Source organism: Apodemus sylvaticus, chromosome 22 (assembly GCF_947179515.1).
Source record: "Apodemus sylvaticus chromosome 22, mApoSyl1.1, whole genome shotgun sequence".
Taxonomy (NCBI): domain Eukaryota; kingdom Metazoa; phylum Chordata; class Mammalia; order Rodentia; family Muridae; genus Apodemus; species Apodemus sylvaticus.
This window is the reverse complement of record NC_067493.1, coordinates 18,134,865-18,158,861: the sequence shown is the minus strand read 5'-3', so window position 1 is coordinate 18,158,861 and position 23,997 is coordinate 18,134,865. Positions and strand designations below refer to the sequence as shown.

Sequence of the window (23,997 nt, the reverse complement as noted above, 5' to 3'; positions counted from 1 at the left end):
CTGGAGGTGAGGTGTTGAACAATGGGTACCAAACCAGGTTCTGCTTTTCTCATTCTCTCATACCGCTCGAAATACCAGGCTTCACCATACCAGACCCCGCTGGTCTTTTCTGTGGTAGCCTACTGGTTAAAATCCACAGTCACACAGTCACACAGTCACACACACACACACACACACACACACACACACACACACACACACTCTTTCATTTTAAAGCATTCCATCTTTCTTCCTCCTCCAACAACTCAGAACCCACTTCCAATGACTTAAGTGTTTCCTCACTACTCCACAAGATCACTTCTTGTAATCATTTCCTATGAACAAGCCCTCTGAAGAAACACCATCATTTTACAGATGAAGATGGGGCTGAGAGGTTAAAGGTCGGGCTGAAAGTGACTCAAACCCCAGCCAATTTGAGTCCATGTCCCTGATACCCAACACTGGGAAACTTCCCAGAGTTCTCTTCCTTTTCCCTGTCAGTAAAGAAAGCCATGCCACAGGAGGAGGTGACCCAACTGAGAAGCCACATGGAGGATATAGCTGAAGACCTCATGATGAAAGCGATGATTGGCCCAAGGAAAGGCATATATACTGATAAGCGGAGGACACTGCTCTGCAATCTCAGGTAGCTAATAATTTTATATAATTAGCAGCAGAGATAAACTCTCAACAGTTCTCAGACAGGCGTGAGTTCGCATGCTCAGGATAAACATCAGCAAGGGAAAGAGAGACAAACTAGACAATAGCAATCCTCCATGAGCAAAATGGGCCCTTTAGTATTCCCCAGACAACTTACCATGAGGAATTCCAGCACACAACAAACTATCTTGATCTGAACTCTCAGAGAGGGTGGCACAGGTTACCCAGGAGCCAGCTGCGGAGTCAGTGTTCAGTGTCCTGACTAGAGTTCTGAGACAGGCTGCCCCAGGTTCCCATGTGTCCTGGGGAGTCACCCACAACCACACTTTACTGTCATTTAAGCTCCCTGTCAATCCACGCTTCCAAACCTTCTCTAGAAACCCAGAAGTCTCTGGTGTCTCTTCTTTAAAGGCGAGTGTGGCCATTCTAAGGTAGCGTCTAATCATGAACACTGAATATTCTTTCTTTTCCACAGTTCTTTTATTCAGCAAAGCTTTTTCTTCATGTGTTTTTTGAGTTATTTTTTCTTTCTGTCAGGGTCACACTGTGTAGCCCTGGCTAGCCTGGGACTCCTTATGCAGACCAGGTTGAACTTGAACTCAAAGAGGGCTGTGACTAACCACACACCCACCATTCCCCACTCGGAGAATGTTTGAGAACCATCTATTCCTGACATGTAGTAATCAGTGTTCCCTCCAGTCACTTAGGAGTTCCCTGTGACAATATGCTCCTTACAGACACACAACTGGATGTTTCCATTTTTGGTGATTATGAACAAGAGCTTCCGTGAACCTATATTTTCCTTTCTCTTGGGTGAATACTTCAAAGTGGAAGGGCTGAGTCACAGGGCTTGTGCTTAATCTCCTACGCAGTTCTAAGACCTGTCCCCAGAGATGTTTACATTTCCAAGGATAAGCTCATATCTTAGCCAGCATTTGATGTTGTCAATCTTTTAAACTTTAGCCACTGTGTAAGCTACAGGTGAGCAGCAGACATTTTGAATACCTTTGAGTTGAGTATTTTTGTTAAGGCGTAACAGAATATGGTTATGAAGAATGAGGATAAATAAAGCCTAACGTATACAGCAAAAAAGAGAAATTATAATGCTAAAACTTTTAAAACCTCTTTAAGAACTTTAAAAATTGTGCTTGCTTGTTTTACATTTATGGCCGTTGGCCTGTGTGTGTGTGTGTATGTGCGTGTGTGTATGTGTGTGTGTGTGTGTGTATGTGTGTGTCTGCACCTGGTGAGCGCCTGGTGCCTGCAGAGGCAGTTAGAGGGTGGAACTGGAGTTACAGATGGTTGGGAGCTGCCAGGTGGCTTCTGGGAAACAAACCCAGGTCCTCTGGAAGAAGAACCAGTGCTTTTAACCATCTTTCCAGCCCTACTATAACTTTTAAGTACTTACATAGCAATTTTGTGGTACTTTTTAAGTCATGTGACTGAAACCATACTTCCATTTAGCACCTCATTAAAAAATGACTTCGGCGAATATTAGCACTGCTACTCAGGGAATAAGAATCAAAAAAAAAAAAAAAAAAAAAAAAACGTTTCTCTCTGCTTGTCTCTCACTACTCACACCACCAACAATTTATGGTTTGCTTCATTCATAGCTCAGAGCTGAGACAAAAACTGAAAATCACCCCAATGAGCAGGACACTGTTGTCAGTCTCTCTTAGAAATGCCATTCCTATTTTCTACACTGTAACAACTGACACCTTCTCCAACACAGCTCTCTTAGTTCTGAAGCTAATAATTTTACGTGCACTCTTGGAAAATAAGGTTAGGACTTGATGTCAGCCCGAAAAGTGAAAAGCACCTTGGCAGGACCACAGATTCTGAGCAAGGCAGCAGAGTGTCCTAAAACTAAGAGCGAATCACTGTTGAATACACCACCGCCATTCTCAATACGGCCTTACATAACCAACGCCATTACAGAACCCAGTGGGTGACTGTCCAAATTAATAAAGTGCCATCTGCCCCATAACGAAGAAACAGAGGCGACAGCAGGTTACCCAGACCCAGACCTCTCTTTTCACGCAGCTACCAGCTAACATGCCAGGGGGCAGCTCGCCCCTCAATAAGTAGATTTTATTTTTCTTCTACACAAGATGCCAAAGATTGAACACAGTTTTAAGAAATGCCTGCTGACTAACCTGATGGCATTACACCATAGGATGACAAACTTTAATTTAGTAAAGGAAAAAAAAAAAAAGAAAGAAAAATTATTGCAATCACTGTACTCCCTCCCGTGAAAGCAGACACCCAACTGAGCTTTCAGACAGACATCTTATTTGCACCACCTTACAGTCAACTTGTCTCTAAGTTTTCTTTAAAAACAACAACAACCTCTGACACAGTTACTGCGTATTCTCCGAGCTACTTGCAACACAACTCAGCTCGTGGCTGCGTGGTGCAGATGCTCCTAGCTGAGGGCGCACTGTCCACCCTGCACACCACACAGTCCGCAAGGCCAACTGCTTCCTTGTGCTGGGTCTCCTTTTGCATGTCACAGCTGAGTAACAGTCTGACCCACAGGCCGCAGATGAAGGCTCGGACCGAAAAGCTCTACGGCAGACGCCGGGGCAGCTTGGGCAGGGGCACACACCAAGGAAGCAGGCTGGCAGCAGATTAGTGACGTCCTGACCTTATAAACAGCACGCAACCTCACTCATCAGAACATCACCAGACGCGGTAAGAATGTTCCATAATTAAGAATGGGAACAAGAACACGGGCAGAGATAGGGCTCGTCTCTCCACTGCCTGTCTACAATGGGTTTGTACCATTGTACCATCTACAAGCCCACTGAGTTTCTTTTGAAAAACCACCTATGAAGATCCGTTACCCAGTGTTCTTTCACTGGTTTACTTCACGACAAAAACATGAACAATCCTATTGCTTTATAAACTAACTGAGAAGGAAGGGGATAAGAGAAGAGAGAGGGAGGGAGGGAGGCCTTGACAGAACCTCTCACCTAAGATGCTGGTGGGCCTGGTGCGGCCTCTCCTGGCACTAGCTCCTGTGCTGCCATTTTCAACTGAATTGGTGAGGCAAAGTCTTTTCTGAAAAACTCCATCTGAAGCACAGTTCTGCGCGGGTGTGCATCTCACCCAAGTGCTGCAGGCAGGGCCTGAGGAAACACAAGTCAGCCCTTGCTGACGGCCTCAGCCACAGCCAATCAACTTCTCTCCTTCCCCACTCACCCTCCCAGCACCAAACCAAAGTGAGGCAGTGAGCTGAGGCAGAGCAGCGAGAAGACAGCCAGGCCGTGACACAGACGAGGAGAGAACACACACCCCCTTGCCATTTGTGTAAAAGCTTTCTATCCTCCTCCTCCCCCTCTTAAAAAAATATTAATATTATCATTTTATTAAATTATATATTAATGTGATTAATACATATCAATATATCATGTGGTTAATAATAAAACATATCAATGATTTAATATATTAATGAATATGTAATATAAAAATATCACACACACGCACACACACACACACACACACGCAAACACACACACACACACACACACACACACACACACACAAAGTTCCCAGGAGAGTCAGAGTCCCTGTTGCTGCTGAACTTATTACTATGTAGCTAAGACTGGCCTTGAACTCTGATCTCCTGTCTCCAGTTTTCCAATGCTGGGCTCCAAGTATGTCACCATGTCCAGTCAGGCTACTAGACTGAACTAAATAATCATCCTTAATTTCTTTTGGGAAATCGTCTTGCTTTACTTTAATCTGAAGCTCTCCTCCTCCTCCTCTTCTTCCTTCCTCCTTCTGTTCCTCTTCCTCTTCTCTTCCTTCTCCTCCCCCCTCCTTTTTCTCTTCTTCTTCCTTTCGTTTTTCTTTTTCAGTTTTCCAAGACAGGGTTTCACTTTGTAGCCCTGGTTGTACTCGGCACTCAGAGATCTGGGGTGGTGGGATTAAAGGTGTGCATCACCACTGCCCGGGTGAAATCACCTTGTTCTAAGTTCAAACAAACAGACTTGGAGCCTACCTCTTCACTAGCTAGCAATGCCCTTTCCAGCCAGAAGGAAAGACAGTTAAGAGTCTATCAAAACCTTCCTTTCTCACACAGCCCAGTGCAGTACAGAGGAAAATGGCTTGTGGGAAAGCAATTCGGTTTCTAAACACAGGCAGCCAATGTACCCTGTGCGGACTACAGATTGCTTCCCCAGTCCTCTGGCACAAAGGACTGCCCTCACTGGATGCCTCTGACAACTGGCTGAAGAACATGTAAAGCCTCCAGCTGACCAATGGCAACGGAGAAATCATGGAAATGGAGATTACTAATATGATTAAGACTGGCAGTTAGACATCCATCCATCTATGTCTGTAAACACTGAAGATGCCCAAACCCTCTAGAGTGAAACTTGTACATTCTGAAGAAACTATCACAATGCGGGACTGTGGTGGCACATGCCTTTAATCCCAGCACTTGGGAGGTAGAGGCAGGCGGATTTCTGAGTTCGAGGCCAGCCTGGTCTACAGAGTGAGTTCCAGGACAGCCAGGGCTACAGAGAGAAACCCTGTCTCGAAAAAAAACAAATCCAAAAAAATAAAAAACCATAAAAACAAATGCTGAACTAATTTAAATCAAGGTATAAGATAACATGTTTTAAAATATTTACACGTGGGCTGGAGAGACGGTGCAGCGGTTAAGAGCACTGACTGCTCTTCCAGAGGTCCTGAGTTCAATTCCCAGCAACCACATGGTGGCTCCCAACCATCTGTAATGGGATCTGATGCCCTCTTCTGGTGTGTGTGAAGAGAGCAACAGTGTACTCATATACATAAAAATAAATAAATCTTTTTAAAAAATCTATACATACACATACACACACACAAAGGGGTGTGCACTAAAAGAAAAAATATATAAAACAGCTGAACTAGTGAACTAGGTTTTTGCATCCGTGGTTAAAAATAAGGCCAGGCAGATAGAGAAGATGTCCACGTCAAAAAGAAAAGTAAAGGAGACAAGTCCCCAGAGACCTCACGGTGTGCTGAGCCCCAGGCCAGACTCCTCCATCATGGCTTCATCTGCTCAGCTTAAAACAAGTATATAAAACAAACCCAAATATGTAAAATAAGCCTAAATAAACAAGTATATCGGCAAACCTCACAGTCACTGGCAAGTTACTTCATACTTAAAACTGGGGAAAATGCAGCCAGTTTGCTGCCAATATGACTCTTTCTACAGGAGACAAACTTTTACTGGGTCTACTCAGAATCATGTAAGCATCTGGACTCAATGCATTTCTAAGAATCACTCAACACACAGCTCTGGTTTTCTTGTATTTACTTCTGCCCCTGGGGAAATCTACTATCACCCCCTTTGTTTCTAAAACTGCACCAGGACGTCAGTTGATGAGTCATGGGTCACACTCTTAAATCCTTACTGCCAAAGAGAGCAGCACACAAGAGTTTTGCATATCAATTTTAAGACTAAGTTTACATGCTGCAGCTTCTATGAAGTGACACGGATGAGCTTTAAGAAGTGAGAAAGTTCAAAACAAACTGCAAATGCAAGGACTGACAACATCATTTTCCTTGTTCCCCTAGTAACTGATGAGGTTTTGTTTTTCTTAATTCAGAAGAGAAAGTGAGTTTGAGGTGCTGACAGACACAACTAAACAAACACCTATCTTCATGAGAAAGCTAAAACTCCTCTAGATTTTCCTTCCCTGGATGCCTGGCTTCTCTTCCTTCCTACACTTGCTCTTCAACCACTTCCCTTGTGTGGGGAAACTTCCAGGAGAGGGTGTGCACAGGGAAGATAATGTGGCTGGGGCTGGAAGTGTGGCTCAGTGGTAGAGGCCCTGCGCTGGATTCCAGGAACTACTTTCTGTGGCAGAACTGTTTACAGGGTTCCCTGATGAAAAGGACAAACAGCCAAAAGGAAACTTGGAGATCACTTACAGACTTCGGCCATTAGAAATAGCTGGCTGAGATCTAACGCATCACCTTCTCATCAGGTGACATTCATCATTAACTCTCCGTAAACGTGGCTTACCTGTATATGTGTCTAATAAACAGCACGTGCCACCCCCTCCCCACTCAACGTGTGCACTCTCTGATCTCAGTTTGCCACACTCTCACCACAGCCTGGGACACAGCACATACTCAGTAAATATTGAGTAACAGAAGGGGGTGTGGAACGCCATCGCAGTAGTAAGGAAAGCATAATCAGACACACAGCTACCATAGGACTTGCATGATTATGACATTTATTTCCACTCCAGACTGCTCCTCACCACAGCTTTTCAGCCTCATCCCAGCCCCAGCAAGGCTGTCTGTGTTAGTGGACATTTACAGCAGGCTACATTTGGAGTGATAAGAGCTACCCTACAGTCTGTTTTGCCTCCTCCAGTACAAGCGCCACTCAGGCTCAAACCACAGGGAAACAACCAGAAGCATGTCAAGTTTGGACGGCTAACGTCACACTGAGGAACTTGAGCACAGGCACATTTTGGAAGGGAAGCAGTTAACCTTATGAACATCACTTGACAGTTGGGCTCAGGGGACATCACAGAAAGGGGGGGCAGAAAGAGTCTAAGGACCAGAGGATCAGGACTGCCGTGAAGAGTCTTCTGGCCATAACAGGAGCGCTGCACCCATGAACTCTCAACAGCCATGGCTTCCTGCGCAAGACCTGCCAAGACCTCAGCAGTCTGCTTGCAGATGGATGATGGGTAAAGAGTCACAAGGCCCCACCTCAGCTTGCACAGTCACAGGTAGCCACAGCTGCTGAGGGAGGAAGAGTCAAGTGTTCTTCAGAGATGAGCTCCTTGGTAGGTTGTCCATGTTTCAGAGGCCAACCTTATACCTGTGGACGACTACTACCACTACTACAACATTAATCACCATCATCACCATCATTGCCAACCACCATCATCACCACCACCACCACCACCACCACTATCATCATCACATCCCAGAAGACCAGAAAGAAAAAAGGAATCAACTCCTACAGGCTGTCCTATAACTTCCATATGCATTCATTACACACTGACATGTTTAAAAAAAAAAAGTGAGTACTCTGATTCGGCCCATCTACATTTACGCCATGTGTCAGAGGTATGACAAAATGCTTGAACTAGGCAGTCTTTATGAAGAAAAGAGGTTTGCCTAGTTCACAGTCACAGTTCCACAGTCAAGACCATGACAACAGTGAGAGATTGCTGGTCTTCTGGAGTACCCTCGTATCCCTCCTTCCTTCCCTCCCCCTTACTCCAGAAGCCCAGAATTTCCTTCACAGATAATGACAGGCACAACTGTGAGAGTGCCAGTTCACACAGGAAGGCAGAGACGCTATTCAAGGGACCAGTCTTCGGCTTTTATGACAACTTGATGTCTTTAAAAAAAACCCACTCCAGAGCAGAGGGGACAGCTCAGTCTACAAAGCTCTTGTCTTGTCAAGGACCTGAGTTTGACCTCCAGAACTTCTACAACAACGCTGGGAATGGAGGCATGCTCTTGGAATACCGGTCCTTCGGGAATAGGGACAGGATTCCTGAAGCCATTTGGCCAGCGGGTCTAACCCGGGGAACCTCAGGCCATGAAATACCTTGACTCAAAGGAGGCAGTTTCCTGAGAATGACAACTTGGCTATCCTCCAGCCTCCATGTGTGGTTTCCCACAGAAATACACAATCATGGATGTGTAAGAATACATGTGTGTACACACATACACAGAAAGGGGAGGGAGAGGGAGAGAGGGGGAGGGAGAGAAGGAGGGAGGAAGAGGGAGAAAGGGAGAGAGGGAGGGAGGGAGGGAGGGAAAAAAAGAAAAAGGGAGGGAAAAAAGAAGGGAGAGGCAGAGGGAGAGAGAGAAAGGGAGGGAGGGAGACAGAGAGAAAGGGAGAGAGGAAGAGAGAGAAAGGGAGGGAGACAGAGAGAAAGAGAGAGAGAGAGAGAGAGAGAGACCCCAGAAGACGAGCAATCCCTCTAGTGGACCTCAAGCCCACCCATTAGGTAGGCCTCTTCTCTTACGTCCACCACCACTCATAATACCATCCTCTATATTCTCCAAAATGCCATTCATCAGCTGTATCCAGTAATTTCTACTTTGTTGTTTCCTCTTTCTTCCACCCTTCTCCACCCATTTTCTTCCACCTCTCCAACCCCTTAACATTAGATAGGAGAGAGAAAAGGCCAGGCAGGAAAAGAGATCCCTGAATAAGGTCAGGGGTTGGAAAGGAAGCAACGCTAGCTATCATTAGACTCCTTCCTGCTGACCTGCTGATTAGGAGTGTCCAGTTCCTTGGGGCAAGTTTGAGCTTCACCTTCAGGATATTTAATTTCTTCTTTGCACACAACTACTTAACCAACACCAACCCACCAACAACTCGTAGGACCACAGCATTTACATACTCTCTGAAAAGTCACCAAAATTCCAATGTCACACAAACAGAAACTATTTGCAGCTGGCAAAATCACACCCCAGCTAGAGCACGAGGCAAATCATATTAAGATGCTGTGGACAATCTGAAGCAGCCCAATGTCTCACACCCTGGGTTAAAATGAAAACATATTCTTATAATACTTCTGTAATTTTTTTAAAGAAACAAAAATTCTAGAGGCTAGAGAGATGGCTCAGCAGTTAAGAGCACCGACTGCTTTTCAGAGGTCCTGAATTCAATTCCCAGCAACCACATGGTAGCTCACAACCATCTGTAATGGGATCTGACACCTTCTTCTGGTGTATCTGAAGACAGGACAGTGTACTCATGCATAAAATAAAGTTAACAAAAAAAAATCTTAAAAATACAAAATAAAATTTCCTTAAGTGTCACTATAATCGGCTACAAGTAAATAAATACATTTTTTCTATAAATAGTTTCCATACTGTAGTGATTAATAATTGTCAACATGACAGGTTTAGAATAAGCTAGAAAAAGAACTTCTGGCATAATCACAGATGGATTAGCTAGTTAGTGCCTTATGTTTCTATTGCTGTGAGGAGACACCATGACTAAGAAATTTATAAAAGAAAGCATTTAATTGGAAATGTGCTTACAAGTTCAGAGGGTGAGTCTATGATCATCATGACAGGAAACACAGCAGACAGGAGGACAGTACCTGACAGTTCACATCTGATTCAAAAGTTTCAGGCAGAGAGTGGGGGTTGGGGGGAGACTGGGCCTGGAATCGACTTTTGAAACCTAAGCCCATCCCCAGTGACACACCTCCTCCATCAAGGCCACACCTACTCCAACAAGGCACACCTCCCAGTCTGTCCCAAACAATTCCACCAACTAGGGATCAAGCATTAGAACATCTATGAGCCTATGTGGGTCAAAGCACCACATCTAGTTTAGGTTAGCCTCTAGGCTTGTCTGGGAGGCAAGTCTAAATGAGGTTCATTGAGATGGGAAGACACACCCTAAATACAGGAGGCACTGCATCCTGGGCCTAGACTGAAGACAAAGAAAAGAGATGCACATGAGCATTCAGGGCACTCTGCTTCCTGACTATGGATGAAATATGATCACCCCACCTCAAGCCCCTGCTGCTGACTCCCTGCCAGAGCTGTGAGCCCAAACACAGATGCCTGTTCTCCAGTAAGTTGACACCTACTGTTTTCTTAAAAAATTTATATTTGCAAAATAAACCCGCCAGGCGGTGGTGGTACACTCCTGTAATCCCAGCACTCTGGAAGGCAGAAGCAGGCGGATTTCTCAGTTTGAGGCCAGCCTGGTCTACAGAGTGGGTTCCAGGGCAGCCAGGGATATACAGAGAAACCCTGTCTCGAAAAAACCAAATCCAACTACCTCCACAAAAAAACCCCATGCTATTGTTACATTTCCTTAAAGGTAGAAAACCCATTCAAACATGATGTAATACCCAGCAAAGTAGTAAGCCACTGTTTCAGAAAAAATATCTCTATTTTTAATAAAAACTGAAATCAGTATATTTAAGCATATTAACTATCTTATCTATAATGGAAGCACAAAGCCTAAAATTAGAGAAATGTTTGGAGTCAATGCATGTTTTACACGAGACCTGCTCAGCATGCTCTGAACTCTACTGAACAGTGCTCATGGATGCAGATGCTGACCGAACACATTACATACCTGTAACAGGGACACAGGACACAGCACTGCCTCTCCAATAACCAGCTGGTCCTCACTGATTTTATTTCAGCTTCTGTTAAGCCTAGGCAATTGTTTCCATAGAAGAAACAAAAAGGATAGAGGAATCTATAAAACAGTACACAGGGATGCATGGCTCGGGAACGATGCCCTAGTCCAGTCCCTGCCACCAACCACACCCATTCCGTGTTGAAACCAGTCTCTGTATTTCAGAACTTCTCCTACTTCTACAGCTACAGTCTAAGAGACCTGGGGACAATATTTTATGAACCTTAATCTTATATGTAAAAGCAGACTCCAAACAGATTAAAGACTTCACTGTAAGACTTGAAACAATACAACTCCAGGGGGTGGAGGGCAGGGAAGATGCATCATGAAAAATACAGCCTCAAAGGTGCAAATAAGGGCTGACCAGTGGGCCGCTCCATCCTGAATGTCTTCTGCACATCATGGAAACAGCCGGCAGGGTGAGAAGGCAGCTATGGAATGAGAGCCAGCATTTACAAACTAGATCTGCCAAGAAGTTAATATCCAAAACGCATACAGAGAACTCCAAGTACTCAAACGTGGATAAAGACCTGGAAGGCGCTTTCTACAATGATATAGAAATGGCCACCAAGTGTCGCAAGATATGCCAAGTCACTTACTGTGGCAGAGACGGGGTGAAGACAGAGGGGTGCTGCCTCATATCCATTAGGGTGGCTCTGGCCCAACAAGAGCGCAAATGCTGCTGAGGTTGCAGAGATGGGAGTGTGCACTACTGGTAGGGCTGTAGAATGGTACAACCACTTTGGAGAATGGAGGGTCTTCAAAAAGTTACAAATAGAACTGAAACTTCATCTATCAACTTGTATTCCTGGTAGAAGATATTTGCATGCTTATGGTCACAGAAGCATCATGCAAAACTCCTAAGAGGTAACGGAAGCCAGAATTCTGTTCCCACATAAATGGCTAAACAAAACGTGGTATATTCCGTATGGGAAATTTTTCTGTCATTAAAAAAAAAAAGAAAGAAGGAATTTCTGTCACATGCTAAAACACAAACGAACCCTGAGGTCATGATATTGGCCAGACAATCTGTTTGCAAACATTCCCCATCTCCCAAGTGAGATACCTAAAGTTGTCAAATGTACCGAAGCAGAAAGAAGGTGTGTGTCGGGGCAGGGGGTATGGGGGGGTGGGGTGGGGATGGAAAGTTGTACATGGAAACAGTTTCTATCTGCAACAGGAAAAAGCTTTTGGCAATCTGGTTCATAATGTTCATAATATATTAAGCACAGTATACTTAAACGTGCTTAGGAAAAAAAATGAAGCACCATAAAAATGTTCCATTTGCACTATTTTGGCAGGATTCCTTTCAGTAAACCACTGTAAATTAAGCATCTGGATTGACACATGTTGAAGGTGCTAAATATCCCATCAGATTTTATATACTAAAGGACATAATGTGAGCTCTTAGTAGCAGTCTGTGATGGCACATTAATGCATTTGTGAGACATTTATGCAAACTTCAATATAGGAAAATCTTTAAGAGCTCGTGCTGCTGAGAACCGTAAAGCGGAGCCACGGGGTCAGCGGAGCTGTCCTGTCTGCTGTGTGATTAATAGCAGACCATTTTTACTGACTGGTGTGGGAGGGGAAGGAAGGAAAGGAGCAGAATTAAACCATGAGGCTCCCCTGAAAGAAATGTAAAAGGATGGAACTGAGGACCAGATCAGGCTTCGGCAGACCCAAGACTTCAGCAAGAAACCCAGGGAGGGGAAAAAGAAGCCTTAGAGAAACCACAGAGGTCACTTCAGGTTCCTACCAGCTTGCCTGTGCATGACCTAGGGGCTGGGTTAAAGTTTGTCAAGGGTGCGGGTTTGGAATGATGCATGAGTAATGAAACTAAAATCCTCACTAAGACCAGCAGGCCCATCCACCTCCCTCGCCACCCCTAGCTACTTGTCCTCAAAGTGGCACCACCTCCAATTCCTTAGGGAGGCTTTATCTTTCTAAGGCCCAATCATTCACATAGCCTTTCATCTAAACTTACAAAGGGGAGGCATCAGTGATACCCTACTCTGCAGAAAATGGCTAGTTTTCCTCATAAATTTGACAGATGACACCTTAGATAAGAAATATTTAAGCCTATTCTATCATTTCAAGTGTTTGTTTAAACCACGTTAAAAAAAAAAAAAAGAACACTAGGGAAATGCATTATTTTATTGTTTTTACCTCATCCAATGTAACCAAAATGCTGCCAAATCAAGATGTAATCAACATAAAAATTACTGAGGTTTTTATGGGTTTCCTATTTTACACTGTTGTATTTCTCAGCACAGGGCGGTCACATTTCAAAGCTCCATAGCCAAATATGGCTAGTTAGTAAAGCACCGAGAACACAGGCTGGCACCACCTCAGAGCGCTTACTAGCTTGGAACTGTGTGGTGATGTCTCAATTCTTGGATGAACCCTGTCTCAGGCCAGTGTCAGAACACTCCGTGGACACAGAATGGACTCAGGGGACTGAAGGGGCAGAAGGGAAGCTGAGAGAATTCCCAGGACTGAGAAAAGGCAGTGCAGGGGCGAAGACAACCTAAGGTGTAAGAGACAACGGATGCCAGATGATTATGCCAGGGCTCCAGATCAGGCCACGAGGACAGCAAGCCTAGCAGACATTACTGCCACGGAGGGGCAGACGGGACAGGGGCACACAGACTAGACAACTGTCTCTTTGAGGTTATGGGCACTGTACTGTAAAGTGTGGGCCCAAGAAAGGGCTGGTGGGTGATGATGGGCAGAACAGGACACAGGTTTGACGGGACAGGAATTTCTGATGTGGAAAACACCATGGTACCAATGGAAAGTTAAGCCATGTTGGCGCTGGAGGCCACTGGAGTTGAAGAGCTGAGGAACTGAAAGCCAGGGGTATTGAGTCATCGCTTTCAATGATTATCTCCTCCATGGAAGGGCTTCTGAGATTTGAATCTCTCCAAAGGTAGAAACCCCATTCTTTGAGTTTCACTGCTCAGCACCGACCACGTGGCATAGGCTTAGAGAGCTGGCAGGCAGAATTAAGTTGAAAACTGAAGTTTAAATATTGAAATCACACAGAGGAAAAACATGGCAATCCTCATGAGACTTCAAGATGACTTAATCGAAAGATTCCATGTGATCAGATCTATGGTTACTTACGTGGTTTAGCTGATAAGGATTCTGATGAAGAATTAAATTTTAAATTTAATTGAGGCTTTGTGGCTAAAATCTGAATTAGTAAATCTCAGATTTACTAATAGACAACACAAAAATCTTTATTATAATGAAGTACAACACTAACCTAAGATTATGGCCCTCAAAATTTGGTTATAAACTTTTCACCACAGCCCACTTTGGGTACCACGTTATTTCAGAAACTTCCCCCATGCCCCTTAAATAGGGTCTCTCTCGGGGACACCCTGGCTGACCTACAACTTGGTGTTTGTTTCTACTTCTCATTACTACCCAGATAAAAAACTTTGAATTTTCATTCACAAATTTTCTCTCGTGGGAAATGGCCTGTTGAGGTAACACTCTAAAATGCCCAGGCTGGGACAATAGAACTATCTACTAGCCAGCCTTCTCTAGAGACATTTCTGTCTAGATCCCCAATTATCCCCACAGAGCTATCAGAGACTCTCCCCGGGAGCTCTCCCAGTAACCACAGAGCTGTGGTCGGTAACCTATGAACAAGGTTATGCCCTGTGTGTCATGCAGTTACTACTGAACTATGACACAGAGGTCATCTCTCTGTTGCAGAACTCACCACACCCCACTGCTATGGTGGTGAACTGTGGAAAGTGAATAATCACAGCACCTCACATCTGCAAACAGATGGCTCATGACAACCATCAGTTCTCACCCATGTAGCTTCTTAAAAGGCTTGCAAATACTGTAGGGCCTCTTGTCACAACAACACATTCTCTTTTGTTTTCCCTCTGACCAAACATATGCAGAAAGACAGACCAAAGCTGGTGGACTCATTCCTTCATGTGTCCACACACAGTCAGAGACACACACACACACACACAAACACACACACACACATACACACACACACTTTTCCTAAGTATCTGGGGAATTTGCAGTGAACAAAACAGATGGGACCTTTGCTCTAGAAAGCATACAATCTAAAAGATAGATACTTTAACACTTAGGTTTTTTTCAAGTCACACAAACTGGGCTTTGGGGGAGGTGTCACTCTGCAGTAGAGAACTAAAAAGTCCTCTGAAAAACTCATTAGGCTAATAGCTCTAAACTTCTGGATCCAACAAGCCCAAAAGTTTACATGACCTCAGATCTTTCTGTTTCTGCTGCCTAAGGGAAGCTAAAGGGCCAGGCAGTGGTGACACACACCTTTACTCCCAGCACTTGGGAGGCAGAGGCAGGGGGATTTCTGAGTTGGAGGCCAGCCTGGTCTACATAGTGAGTTCCAGGACAGCCAGGGCTACACTGAGAAACCCTGTCTCGAAAAACTAAACAAAACAAAAAGGGAAGCTAAAGGAAATTTGTTTTCTGAAACTTTCTAGACCCTTTAACAGTCAAGCTTAAACCCGGAGAACTCTACAATTACAATCCTATATGTGAAGTCTGCAAGTGTGTGTGTGTGTGATTTTTCAGTGGGCACCACCTTTTAAGTTAACCTATGTAGTAAGACCCCTCCCATCCTTCTTGCCTATAAGAAGGCAGATATGAAAGGATCTGTAGCTCAGGAAGCGAATGGAAAATGTTACACAGTTCTGCATAATGAGAAGGTTTTGAGCTTGGGGTTTGGGGGGATGGGAGAGTGGTGACGTTCCAAGAGCTGAGATTAAAAACATGTGTCGCCACACCTAGGTAGGGTTTTGTTATTTTGTTTTTGTAATTGTGGGGGGGGGGGTTAGTTTGTTTAGACAGGGTTTCCTGTATACCTCTGGCTCTCATGGATCTCACTTTGTAAACCAGGATGAACTCGAATCCAGAGATCCACCTGCTTCTGCCTCCCAAGAGCTGGGATTGAAGGCCACCACCACTCAGGCGGTTTTTGCAATTTTTGGGGGGGGAGGGGGTGATGTTTCAAGACAGGGTTTCTCTGTGTAGCCCTGGCTGACCTGGAACTCACTCTGTAGACGAGGGCTGGCCTTCAACTCAGAAACCCACTGGCCTCTGCCTCCCAAGTGCTGGGATTTAAGGCATGCGCCACCACTGCCCCGCTCTAGTTTTTTTGTTTTTTTGTTTGTTTGTTTAATTTATTTTTTATTTTTATTTTTTATTTATTTATTTGTAATTTTTAAAGACAGGATTTCACTATGTACCCACAGGCTGGCCTCAAACTCACGGCAATCTTCTTTTGTCACAGTCCCTGGAATGAATGAGATCACAGTTACGTGTCTCCACACCCAGCTCGGAAAACGCACTTCCGACACCTGCTGTTCCACACGAACACCCCCACCAACTCTGCTCTCTAAACTGCACCTTCCCCTGTCACCAAATCTCTCACAGAGTTTACCACACACACACACACACATCCAAAAAGACTTTATGCAAAAGCTTCTGCTTTCTCCCTCCTTTCCAGGCTTCTCTTGCGATATCTATCCGCCATGCAGGGCTGATGCGTCAGCCACCCTTGTGGCAGCTCACCGAGCCAGAGCTGGACTCCCTAATGCTACCATCAAGCGTTTCAAACCTGTTTCTTCCCAAGCCTCTGCCATCCCACTACCTCACCAATACTGCCGTCATTAAAGGAACAACTAATATTTATTCAGCACTTGGAATGCGCCACAGACTGTGTCAAGGGTATGACATGCGCAATTTCACTTGATCCTTAAACCTTACTAAACAGTACTATGACTATTTCCTCCCTGTTAGGGAATCAAAACCTAGATGGAATAGTAATTGGAAGGGCAACTGGAAGAGGCTGACCCCTCTTTTGCCTCCATAAGCAATTTAACTAGTTTACACCCATGCTCCCCTCCCCCCCATCCCCCCACCCCCGAAAACCTCAGGAATCACAGGGCATAGTGGTGCATGCCTTTATCCCAGCACTCTGAGAGGCAGAGGCAGGCAGATCTCTGTGAAGTTTGAGGCCAGCCTGGTCTCCATAGTGAGTGCCAGGACAGTTAGAGCTACACAGCGAAAGCCTATCTCTAAAAGAAAAACAGAAAACAGACGAACTAAAAGACCAGGGATCATCTTCTTTCACTACTCCTACCTGGCCACTCACCTACGAGTCCACACCTGACTGCCATACCAGCTCTCTTTAGACTGACAACAAGCTTTGGCTGAGTTTTTACTGAGCCATAGCCCTAACTGTTTTAATTTTTTTTTTTTTCAGGTTTCTAAATCTTACCAGACTGAAATGCTAAAGAACAAAAGAGGGTGGGTAATAAACCCTTTGCGAACACAGATTTTATATATATGCACACAAACTAGACAGTAGCAGCCTCATTCTGTTTTTCACTTATTATCTGGACCCCCACTGTCCTCCGGCCCGTTGCAGTTATCTTTATGGAATACAAATCTTATCATAGCATCTTCCTGCTTGAAATTAACACCTCACTATCACTGACTGGATGAAGTGTCCAAACTTTTTTTTTTTTTTTGGTTTTTTGAAACAGTGTCCAAACTTCTTAATGGGATATACAAAATCCTTTCTTTTTATTATTTCAACAGATATCTGAGGGTCCACTTGTACAAAGGACCATGAACCCTACCCAAGATGAACCAGCCCTTAACCCCCATTACTTGAACCCCAAATCCTGAGTCCTTCAGATTAACCATATACACAGCAGATAATGTCCCATTGCACAGCTATCAGCATTTAGGATATTCCCAGAGAAAGCCTGTGCCAGTTTGAAGATTGCCTAGGATTTCTCTGACACATTCTAGGCAGAAGTGATTTTAAGTTCCCACATCACTTTGTTCAAATTACTTTCAGGAAGTGGACTAAGAAGTATACAGACACTGAGCAACTTTGGGCAAGAAATTATCCCTTTCACCAAAGTCTGGAAAGTAGTAGAAACTGAGTAGCTAAATGTTTATACAATGAAAAGGTTCAAACTTGAAGATTAGAGGAACAAAACACAGACTGAGTGGATGGACAGAAATAAAAGCAATGTGACTCTAGAACTGTTTTGGCTTGGCCTACATCTGACCCCTTTGGGAAAACTCACATGGAATTTGGACAGGCTAAAACAGCAAAACCTTGCTAACTAGTTCTGGCTCAACAATGACCTGCCAGCCAAAGAGGACACTAGATTCACCCACGTTTCTTCTTTACCTGCCAAAGTCCTTTTTTTCCAAAGGTGTGGGGGAGGGCGTTCAAACCTATCAAAGCAAACAGAACTGACCTACTGAGATCCAACTTCGTCTGTGCTGTGTCACTGTACAGGCTAGAGAAAAAGCAAATTGTGTCCTGGGAAGGAGGCCAATTTCTAAGTACTGTGACTACAAAGAATGTGACATTCTTAAAGTGAAGGCAGTTTGGATAAACTGGAGCTCACGGATTCTTCCAACTATCTTTGCCATTGGTTTCTGCGATTTTTTTTTTTTTAAAGAAAAATTGGCGGGGTGTGGGGCACACGCCTTTCTAACCCCACAGCATTCAGGAGAGAGGCGGATCTCTGTGAGTTCCAGGCTAGTCAAGGCTACAGAGTGAGAAAAGAAAAACTGATTCGATAAAGCCATGCGGAAACGTCCTTAAGGCTCCTGGCAAACACAATCTTAAATGCAAACGGAAACACTAGAACACTCCATTAAAAAGTCCCTGTGTGAAACGTGGCAGAAAGCTTTGAAAAGCCAACGATGTCTTTCCCAAGAGGTGCTTTGTGCGCAAATGCTTCCAAATCGGGATTCATAGTTTGGAAATTATACCCCCCCCCCCCACGTTCCCAAACATGTCAAATCTGAAGAGAACGGTGAGAATTCCCCCGCAACAGGCTGGGGCGGGGAGGAGGGTCTCTCTGCTCATCCCTTCCAGGGAACAAAACCACAGGGCAGCTGGCTAGCGCCACTCTGGCTCCCGACAACGTGCAGACGCAAAGTGCAAGAACTCGTGCCCAGACCTCCAGGTCTGGAAAAGCGAGAGGCGCGCAGACCTGCATCGGGGCTCCTGGAACCCGCACCCGCACCGGGCCGGGCCAGACAGCACGCGGCCCCCAGCGGTTCCCCAGATGGTCGCCCCCCCTACCCTGACGCCACACCCCGTCACCGCCCGCACCTGAGGCGAAGTAACTCACTAAGGGAAAGCGGCGGGCTCCCGGCCGACGCGCTGACGGGGACGCCGCCGGGCTCTGCTCCGCTGCGCCGGGACTCGCCGCCGCCGATTTCCTGGCGAGAAGCAAAGTCCGGCCAAGACTTTACTTCTCAACCGCCCCTGCTGCCTTTCCCCTCAGGGGCGAGCTCAGAGGCCCAACCCGACACGCACCTGAGCCAATCAACGGTGGATGAAGGCGGGACTAAGAGCAGGCTCAGAGCCGCCCGACCAATCAAGGAGTTCGAGGGGCCGGATCGGCCCTGCTCATCACTCCCCTGTTAGAGTGAGCGCGTTCCGCCCTCCGCCATCGCTCCCGGCCGGATTCTCCCCCTCAGACACACAGAGAAGACGCTCGGGAAGTGTCTGTGTGCACCCCTGGAGCGCCGCGCCGGGCGTGGGACAGCTGAAGGGAGGGGAGGGCTGTGGAGCCAGGCTGAGAGAGAACAGGTGGCGCGGGGTGGCTGACGTGTAGGTGTGCTGGGCGAGAGGACAGCTGGGTAGGGCGGGGACCCAGGCTGGCCACAGGGTCAGGTGGGAGCTGGGAGGATGCACCTGAGAAGGGCGGTTCCTTGGGATCAAAGGGAAAAGGAGCTGCAAGTCCACCGCGTGAGCTCTGGAGGAAGGAGGGCGGTGCTCCAAACTCTCACTTCTCTTCCAAAAGAAAGACAAACGCTGTCCTTGCACCTAGTGGAGATGTGCATCTGCAGCCCAGGGAGAAAATAAAAAACCCACAGTATCGTCAGGAAAGTCATCTCTGCACAATAGTCTCTCTGCTTTTTCAAGGTGCCCCATGAAAGGCCCCCGAGGACTTCAGTCCCGGGAATAGCCAGCCCCGGGGCAATCCGGTTCCTGGAGAGTCTAGCAGGTCAGAGATCCGACCCCGACCCTAAGTAGCAGGTGTCTCGGGGCGACAGGTGAGAGCCTGTGATCTCCGGTGGCACTTGGGGGACCAGAGGTGCACGGCAGCGGGCTAGCTTCCGCAGTTCCAGGTGAGCGGTCCGGCCCGTGCCTGGGCGTGGTCGGGGGGCGGGCTCGGTTTGAAGCCCGCCCACCAGAGGGCCCTGCCGCGCCGCTGCGGCTCCGCCCCCCTCCTTCCGTCATCCGCTCCTTCCGTCGGTGGTTTCTTCCTTCCTGCCTTGTTCCACACCTTTCGCGACATGGGGAAGAGCTTCCATTTCGCCAGCGCCACCTGAGGATTTCCTGAAGCCGCCCCACCCACCCACCCACCCCCGCGATGGAAGACGATCAGGAGCTGGAGAGGTAAGCTCGGAGAGAAAGAGTGGAGTGGGGCGGCGGGTCGTGCCAGCGAAGCGGGTAGCGAAGGGGCACGCGGCCGAGTGCGGCCCGGCGTGGCGGCTAGGCCTGATCCCAGGCGCTGGGGAAGGGAGGAGAGAGAAACAGTAGAGCGGGCCGGGTTGGGAAGAGGGAGGAGCCGTGGGTTTATTTATAACAGAAAAGCCCAGAGGGATGCTAGCCATCCGGGACGGGAGAGAAGTTGGGAATCCAGCTGTAAGCCCCAAACTGCCACCCCCATTAGAACTGCCTCGTGTAAGGTCACGCACCGGGCCAGCCGTCCCGAGTGGCGCTCCTGGCGTGTTAAGTTGGCTAAAGTTACTGCAAACCCGCTGTGTGCAGACTGCTCGTAAATTCTCTCTGTCCACCAGATTCTCCCTCCTATTAAACTTTTCCCTTCCTTTTCACTTAGTTTGCTTATCTCTTTCAAATGGAAGCCGTAACTGAGCCCGCCACCCTGATAACTTGTGGTTGCCATTTTTATGCTAAAGTAATCGTGTTTTTTATGCCTGTCAACTCCCTTTTCATCTTCCAGCAGGGCCTACCCAATTGTAACTCAGCCCCTTTCTTTTGCTCTATCCAAAGAAAGATTTTGCAAACACTTAACTTCGTGGGGTTTTTATTTCCTAAGATGACCTCCCCTTCCCCCTTTGCTGGAGTCAAATGAAGTAGGGGAAAACTGGAGTTAAATATTTATGGCTAGAAGCGTGGAGGCAGGAAAATGAGGCAGTGAATCATAAGAAGTTAATCAGAAAACGATATTCCATATGATCTCATTCTTACCAAAAAAACATATGTGTGTAGAAAAATATCAGGATTGAAGACCTCAATGGCTGAAGGCGAGAGGAAGACAGCCCTGGAAATGGTCCAGGCGGCTGGAACAGATAGACAGTGTGTGACATTTGTACTGCACGAGGAGGACCATACCCTAGGGAACTGTCTGCGGTACATAATCATGAAGAACCCGGAAGTGGAATTTTGTGGTTACACTACGACCCATCCTTCAGAGAGCAAAATTAATTTGCGAATTCAGACACGGGGTGCACTTCCAGCTGTTGAGCCGTTTCAGAAAGGCCTGACAGAGCTCATGAATGCCTGCCAGTGTGTGCTTGTCAAGTTTGAGGCCAGCATAAAGGACTATAAAAATAAAAAGGCAAGCAGAAGCGAACCCACGTTCTAGTCCCTCATGCAGGGTACAAGCAGGACCACCCTCGGGATGGTACAGAACCCAGGATTTGTGATTGCAGCGTGTCCTGTCCTGTAGGAAAATGTGGCTCTAGCTGTTGAATCATTATGGCTGTTGGAATCTCTGCAAGCATATTTGCCTAATAAATTCTCTCTCTTGTTTAAACTAGCTTGAGTGGTTTCTCTTCCTTGAACCTAGATGAGTCCCAAGGATGGGGTTGCCCCTTAATTGAACCAACACTAAAAGTGAAGAAACTTGGGCCAAGTTAGGGGTTTTGAACACAGATCTCAAAAAGACTGTTTCTATGTGATTGAAGTGCTGAGAAAAGAAGAGGTAAAATAGAATGAGATCCAGGAGGCTGTTTTTAAAAGATGACACACATATGGGAGTCTGTGCTCTCCTTCCTTCGTATCGGACCCACGTGGTGATTATTGGGCTCAGCAGCAAGCACCTGTACTCACTAAACCATCTCACCAGTTTTATTATTATTATTAATGTAAATGCATCTTTTGATGCGATTAGTAGACTACCTTAAGGGTGAATATGAGTACTGTTAAGAATTTTAATTTTTCAAGTGAATTTGAATTGGTATAAGCTCCATCTTTGTAGCACTTGTAGGGTAGATGTCAGTTTACTGCTTGAATTCCAGAACACTAATGAAATATATAGTCCCAACATGAGTAAACCAAATTTTATTGTTTTTCTGCAGGCATGTCTGTGTGGATATGTATGTGTGCATATGGAGAAGTTAACTCTAAGGATGGTTCATTGGGAACCATCAACTTCCTTTTGTTTGTTTGGTTTTGAGGTAGTTTCACTAACTAACTCTGGCTGACTCGGAACACATGTAGTAAACTTGCCTCTGCCCTAGTTTCTCACATGCTGGGGTTAAGGGCGTTTGTCAGTTAGGCTAGGCTACTCTAGGCTAGTCTACAACTCACTTGTATCTGTCTCCTGAGCACTGGGGTTGGTTGCAAGCTTAGCCAACCTACCCAACTTTTATGTTGGATCTGGAGATTAAAATCAGATCCTTACATTTTGTAGCAAGTGCTTCAGCTTCTAAGCTGTCTGTCCAGCTCCAACTTTAATTATTGGAAAAACTGGAATTACCAGGTAACATTTTTTTTTTAGTCTATAGGTAGGTATATAAATAGAGCCCTGGGTTACATAGAAGAGATAATATTTGATAGAAAGTCAGGATTTGGAGGAGGAGAATTCTGTACCGAAGAAATGACGTTTTGGGAAACTTAAAATATTTAACAAAGCATATCACATCCAAGAGTCATCTGGTTTATCTCTTTAATCCTGCCTTGTAAGTATCCTGCCCAATGGTGACTTAATTCACTCGAAATATCTGTCAGCCCTGGAGCAGAGTCACCTCATACTCTAGAGCTTTGTCTTCAGTCAGAACTTCATTGTCTACCAGGGATGATGGTGCGTGCCTGTAATCTCAGCATTAAAAAGATGCAAACAATTACAAGTCGAAGATAAGGCTGAGTGTATAACAAGAGCTTGCCTCAGAAAGACATCACTGCTATACTTAAGATATGGGACTCTTGTCACATGCCTTTAATCCCAGTACTCTGGAGGCGGAGGCAGGGGATCTCTTAAGTTTGAGGTCAGCTTGGTCTTGAGAGTTGAGTTAGGAAGGCCAAGGATGCATAGAGAAACTTGTCTCAAAAAGCCAAAAAAAAAAGGACCTTTAAGTTATATCTGACCTCTTCTGCCCTGCCAAGAGCCTGTATTTCCTACACTTAGCCCACTTTTTAAAAAGATACTTTTGTACTTATTGAGTGCCTGGATTGTACCAGGCCTTGAAAACAGATAACAGTAGGAACTTGTTTTTGTTTTTTTGAAAAAGGGTTTCTCTGTAGCCCTGGCTATCCTAGAATAAAGACATGAACTACCACTGCCTGGTTTGGCAGTAGGAATTGTTTAAATTGTAGTTCTGTGAAAGAAACAGAATACAAGGCCAGATAGATAACTTAAGAAGTATCTGCTTTGAGCACAGAAACCAGGGGAGGTCTTCCAGAGGTTGTAGGAAAAGAAGGAGGTAGCTGTGCAGAGTGGAGAGCAAGTGTATGCGCGAGGGGAACCAGGACTGGTCCTGAAGTAGAAGCTAAAGGCTGGAGAACTGAAAGATTTGCATGAACTGAAGGATTTTACTGGATAAGGAGAAGGGCCCATTTTTCTGATTCATTAAGGAAAAAAACTGGAGTGCTGTCTTATTTCAATTGCAGTGTGGGATGATGGGGCAGCTGTAGCAAAGCCACACCAGAAGCAGCCCAAAACGTTGATAGACTGACAATAGGGAGAAGTTCTAGGAATGGGATGTGGAAGATACAGAACCAGATGTTTCCATCTCTCGTCTAGGATTGGGGCCGATTACTAGTACAAGGAGCTTAAAAGCCAACTGTTGTGATTTGAAGATTGTAGGCCTTGAGAGTGACCTAAGCTGAAAGTAAGCTTTGTGAGTCCTGATCATAAAGATGTAAGTCAACAGAGACTGGAAAGGGATAAGGAAGG

General features: G+C 45.7%; 3 protein-coding genes across 5 annotated transcripts in view; 2 read left to right on the top strand and 1 right to left on the bottom strand.

Moving 5' to 3' along the window:
- Positions 1 to 19,137, bottom strand: part of Lnx2 (ligand of numb-protein X 2) — a 62,984-nt gene extending 43,847 nt beyond the window's left edge. The window contains exon 1 of one of the 3 annotated variants that reach the window (XM_052168342.1): positions 18,957 to 19,137. The gene's annotated coding sequence lies outside the window, so the exon portion shown is untranslated. Of the gene's footprint in view, positions 1 to 3,614; positions 3,634 to 18,956 lie in introns of those variants that run through there. The other 2 variants (XM_052168341.1, XM_052168343.1) reach the window with 2 other exon arrangements.
- A 1,026-nt stretch (positions 19,138 to 20,163) lies between these two features.
- The window catches only part of Polr1d (RNA polymerase I and III subunit D), a 35,595-nt gene continuing 31,761 nt past the window's right edge, over positions 20,164 to 23,997 (top strand). Inside the window, exon 1 of the mRNA XM_052168355.1 lies at positions 20,164 to 20,252. Coding sequence (XP_052024315.1) covers positions 20,227 to 20,252 — 26 coding nt within the window. The 5' untranslated portion in view covers positions 20,164 to 20,226. The remainder of the gene's footprint in view (positions 20,253 to 23,997) is intronic.
- LOC127672916 (DNA-directed RNA polymerases I and III subunit RPAC2) lies at positions 20,172 to 21,639 on the top strand. The gene is made up of 2 exons (XM_052168354.1): positions 20,172 to 20,252; positions 21,090 to 21,639. The coding sequence occupies exons 1-2, from the start codon at positions 20,227 to 20,229 to the stop codon at positions 21,463 to 21,465; spliced, it is 402 nt and encodes a 133-aa protein (XP_052024314.1). The 5' UTR covers positions 20,172 to 20,226; the 3' UTR covers positions 21,466 to 21,639.

What these genes read in the sequence shown, in the direction of transcription:
- LOC127672916 (XM_052168354.1), top strand. Translation starts at nt 20,227, where the DNA reads ATGGAAGACGATCAGGAGCTGGAGAG. An exon ending in GACGATCAGGAGCTGGAGAG is followed by an intron (nt 20,253 to 21,089) that starts GTAAGCTCGGAG and finishes ATATGTGTGTAG; the next exon opens with AAAAATATCAGGATTGAAGA.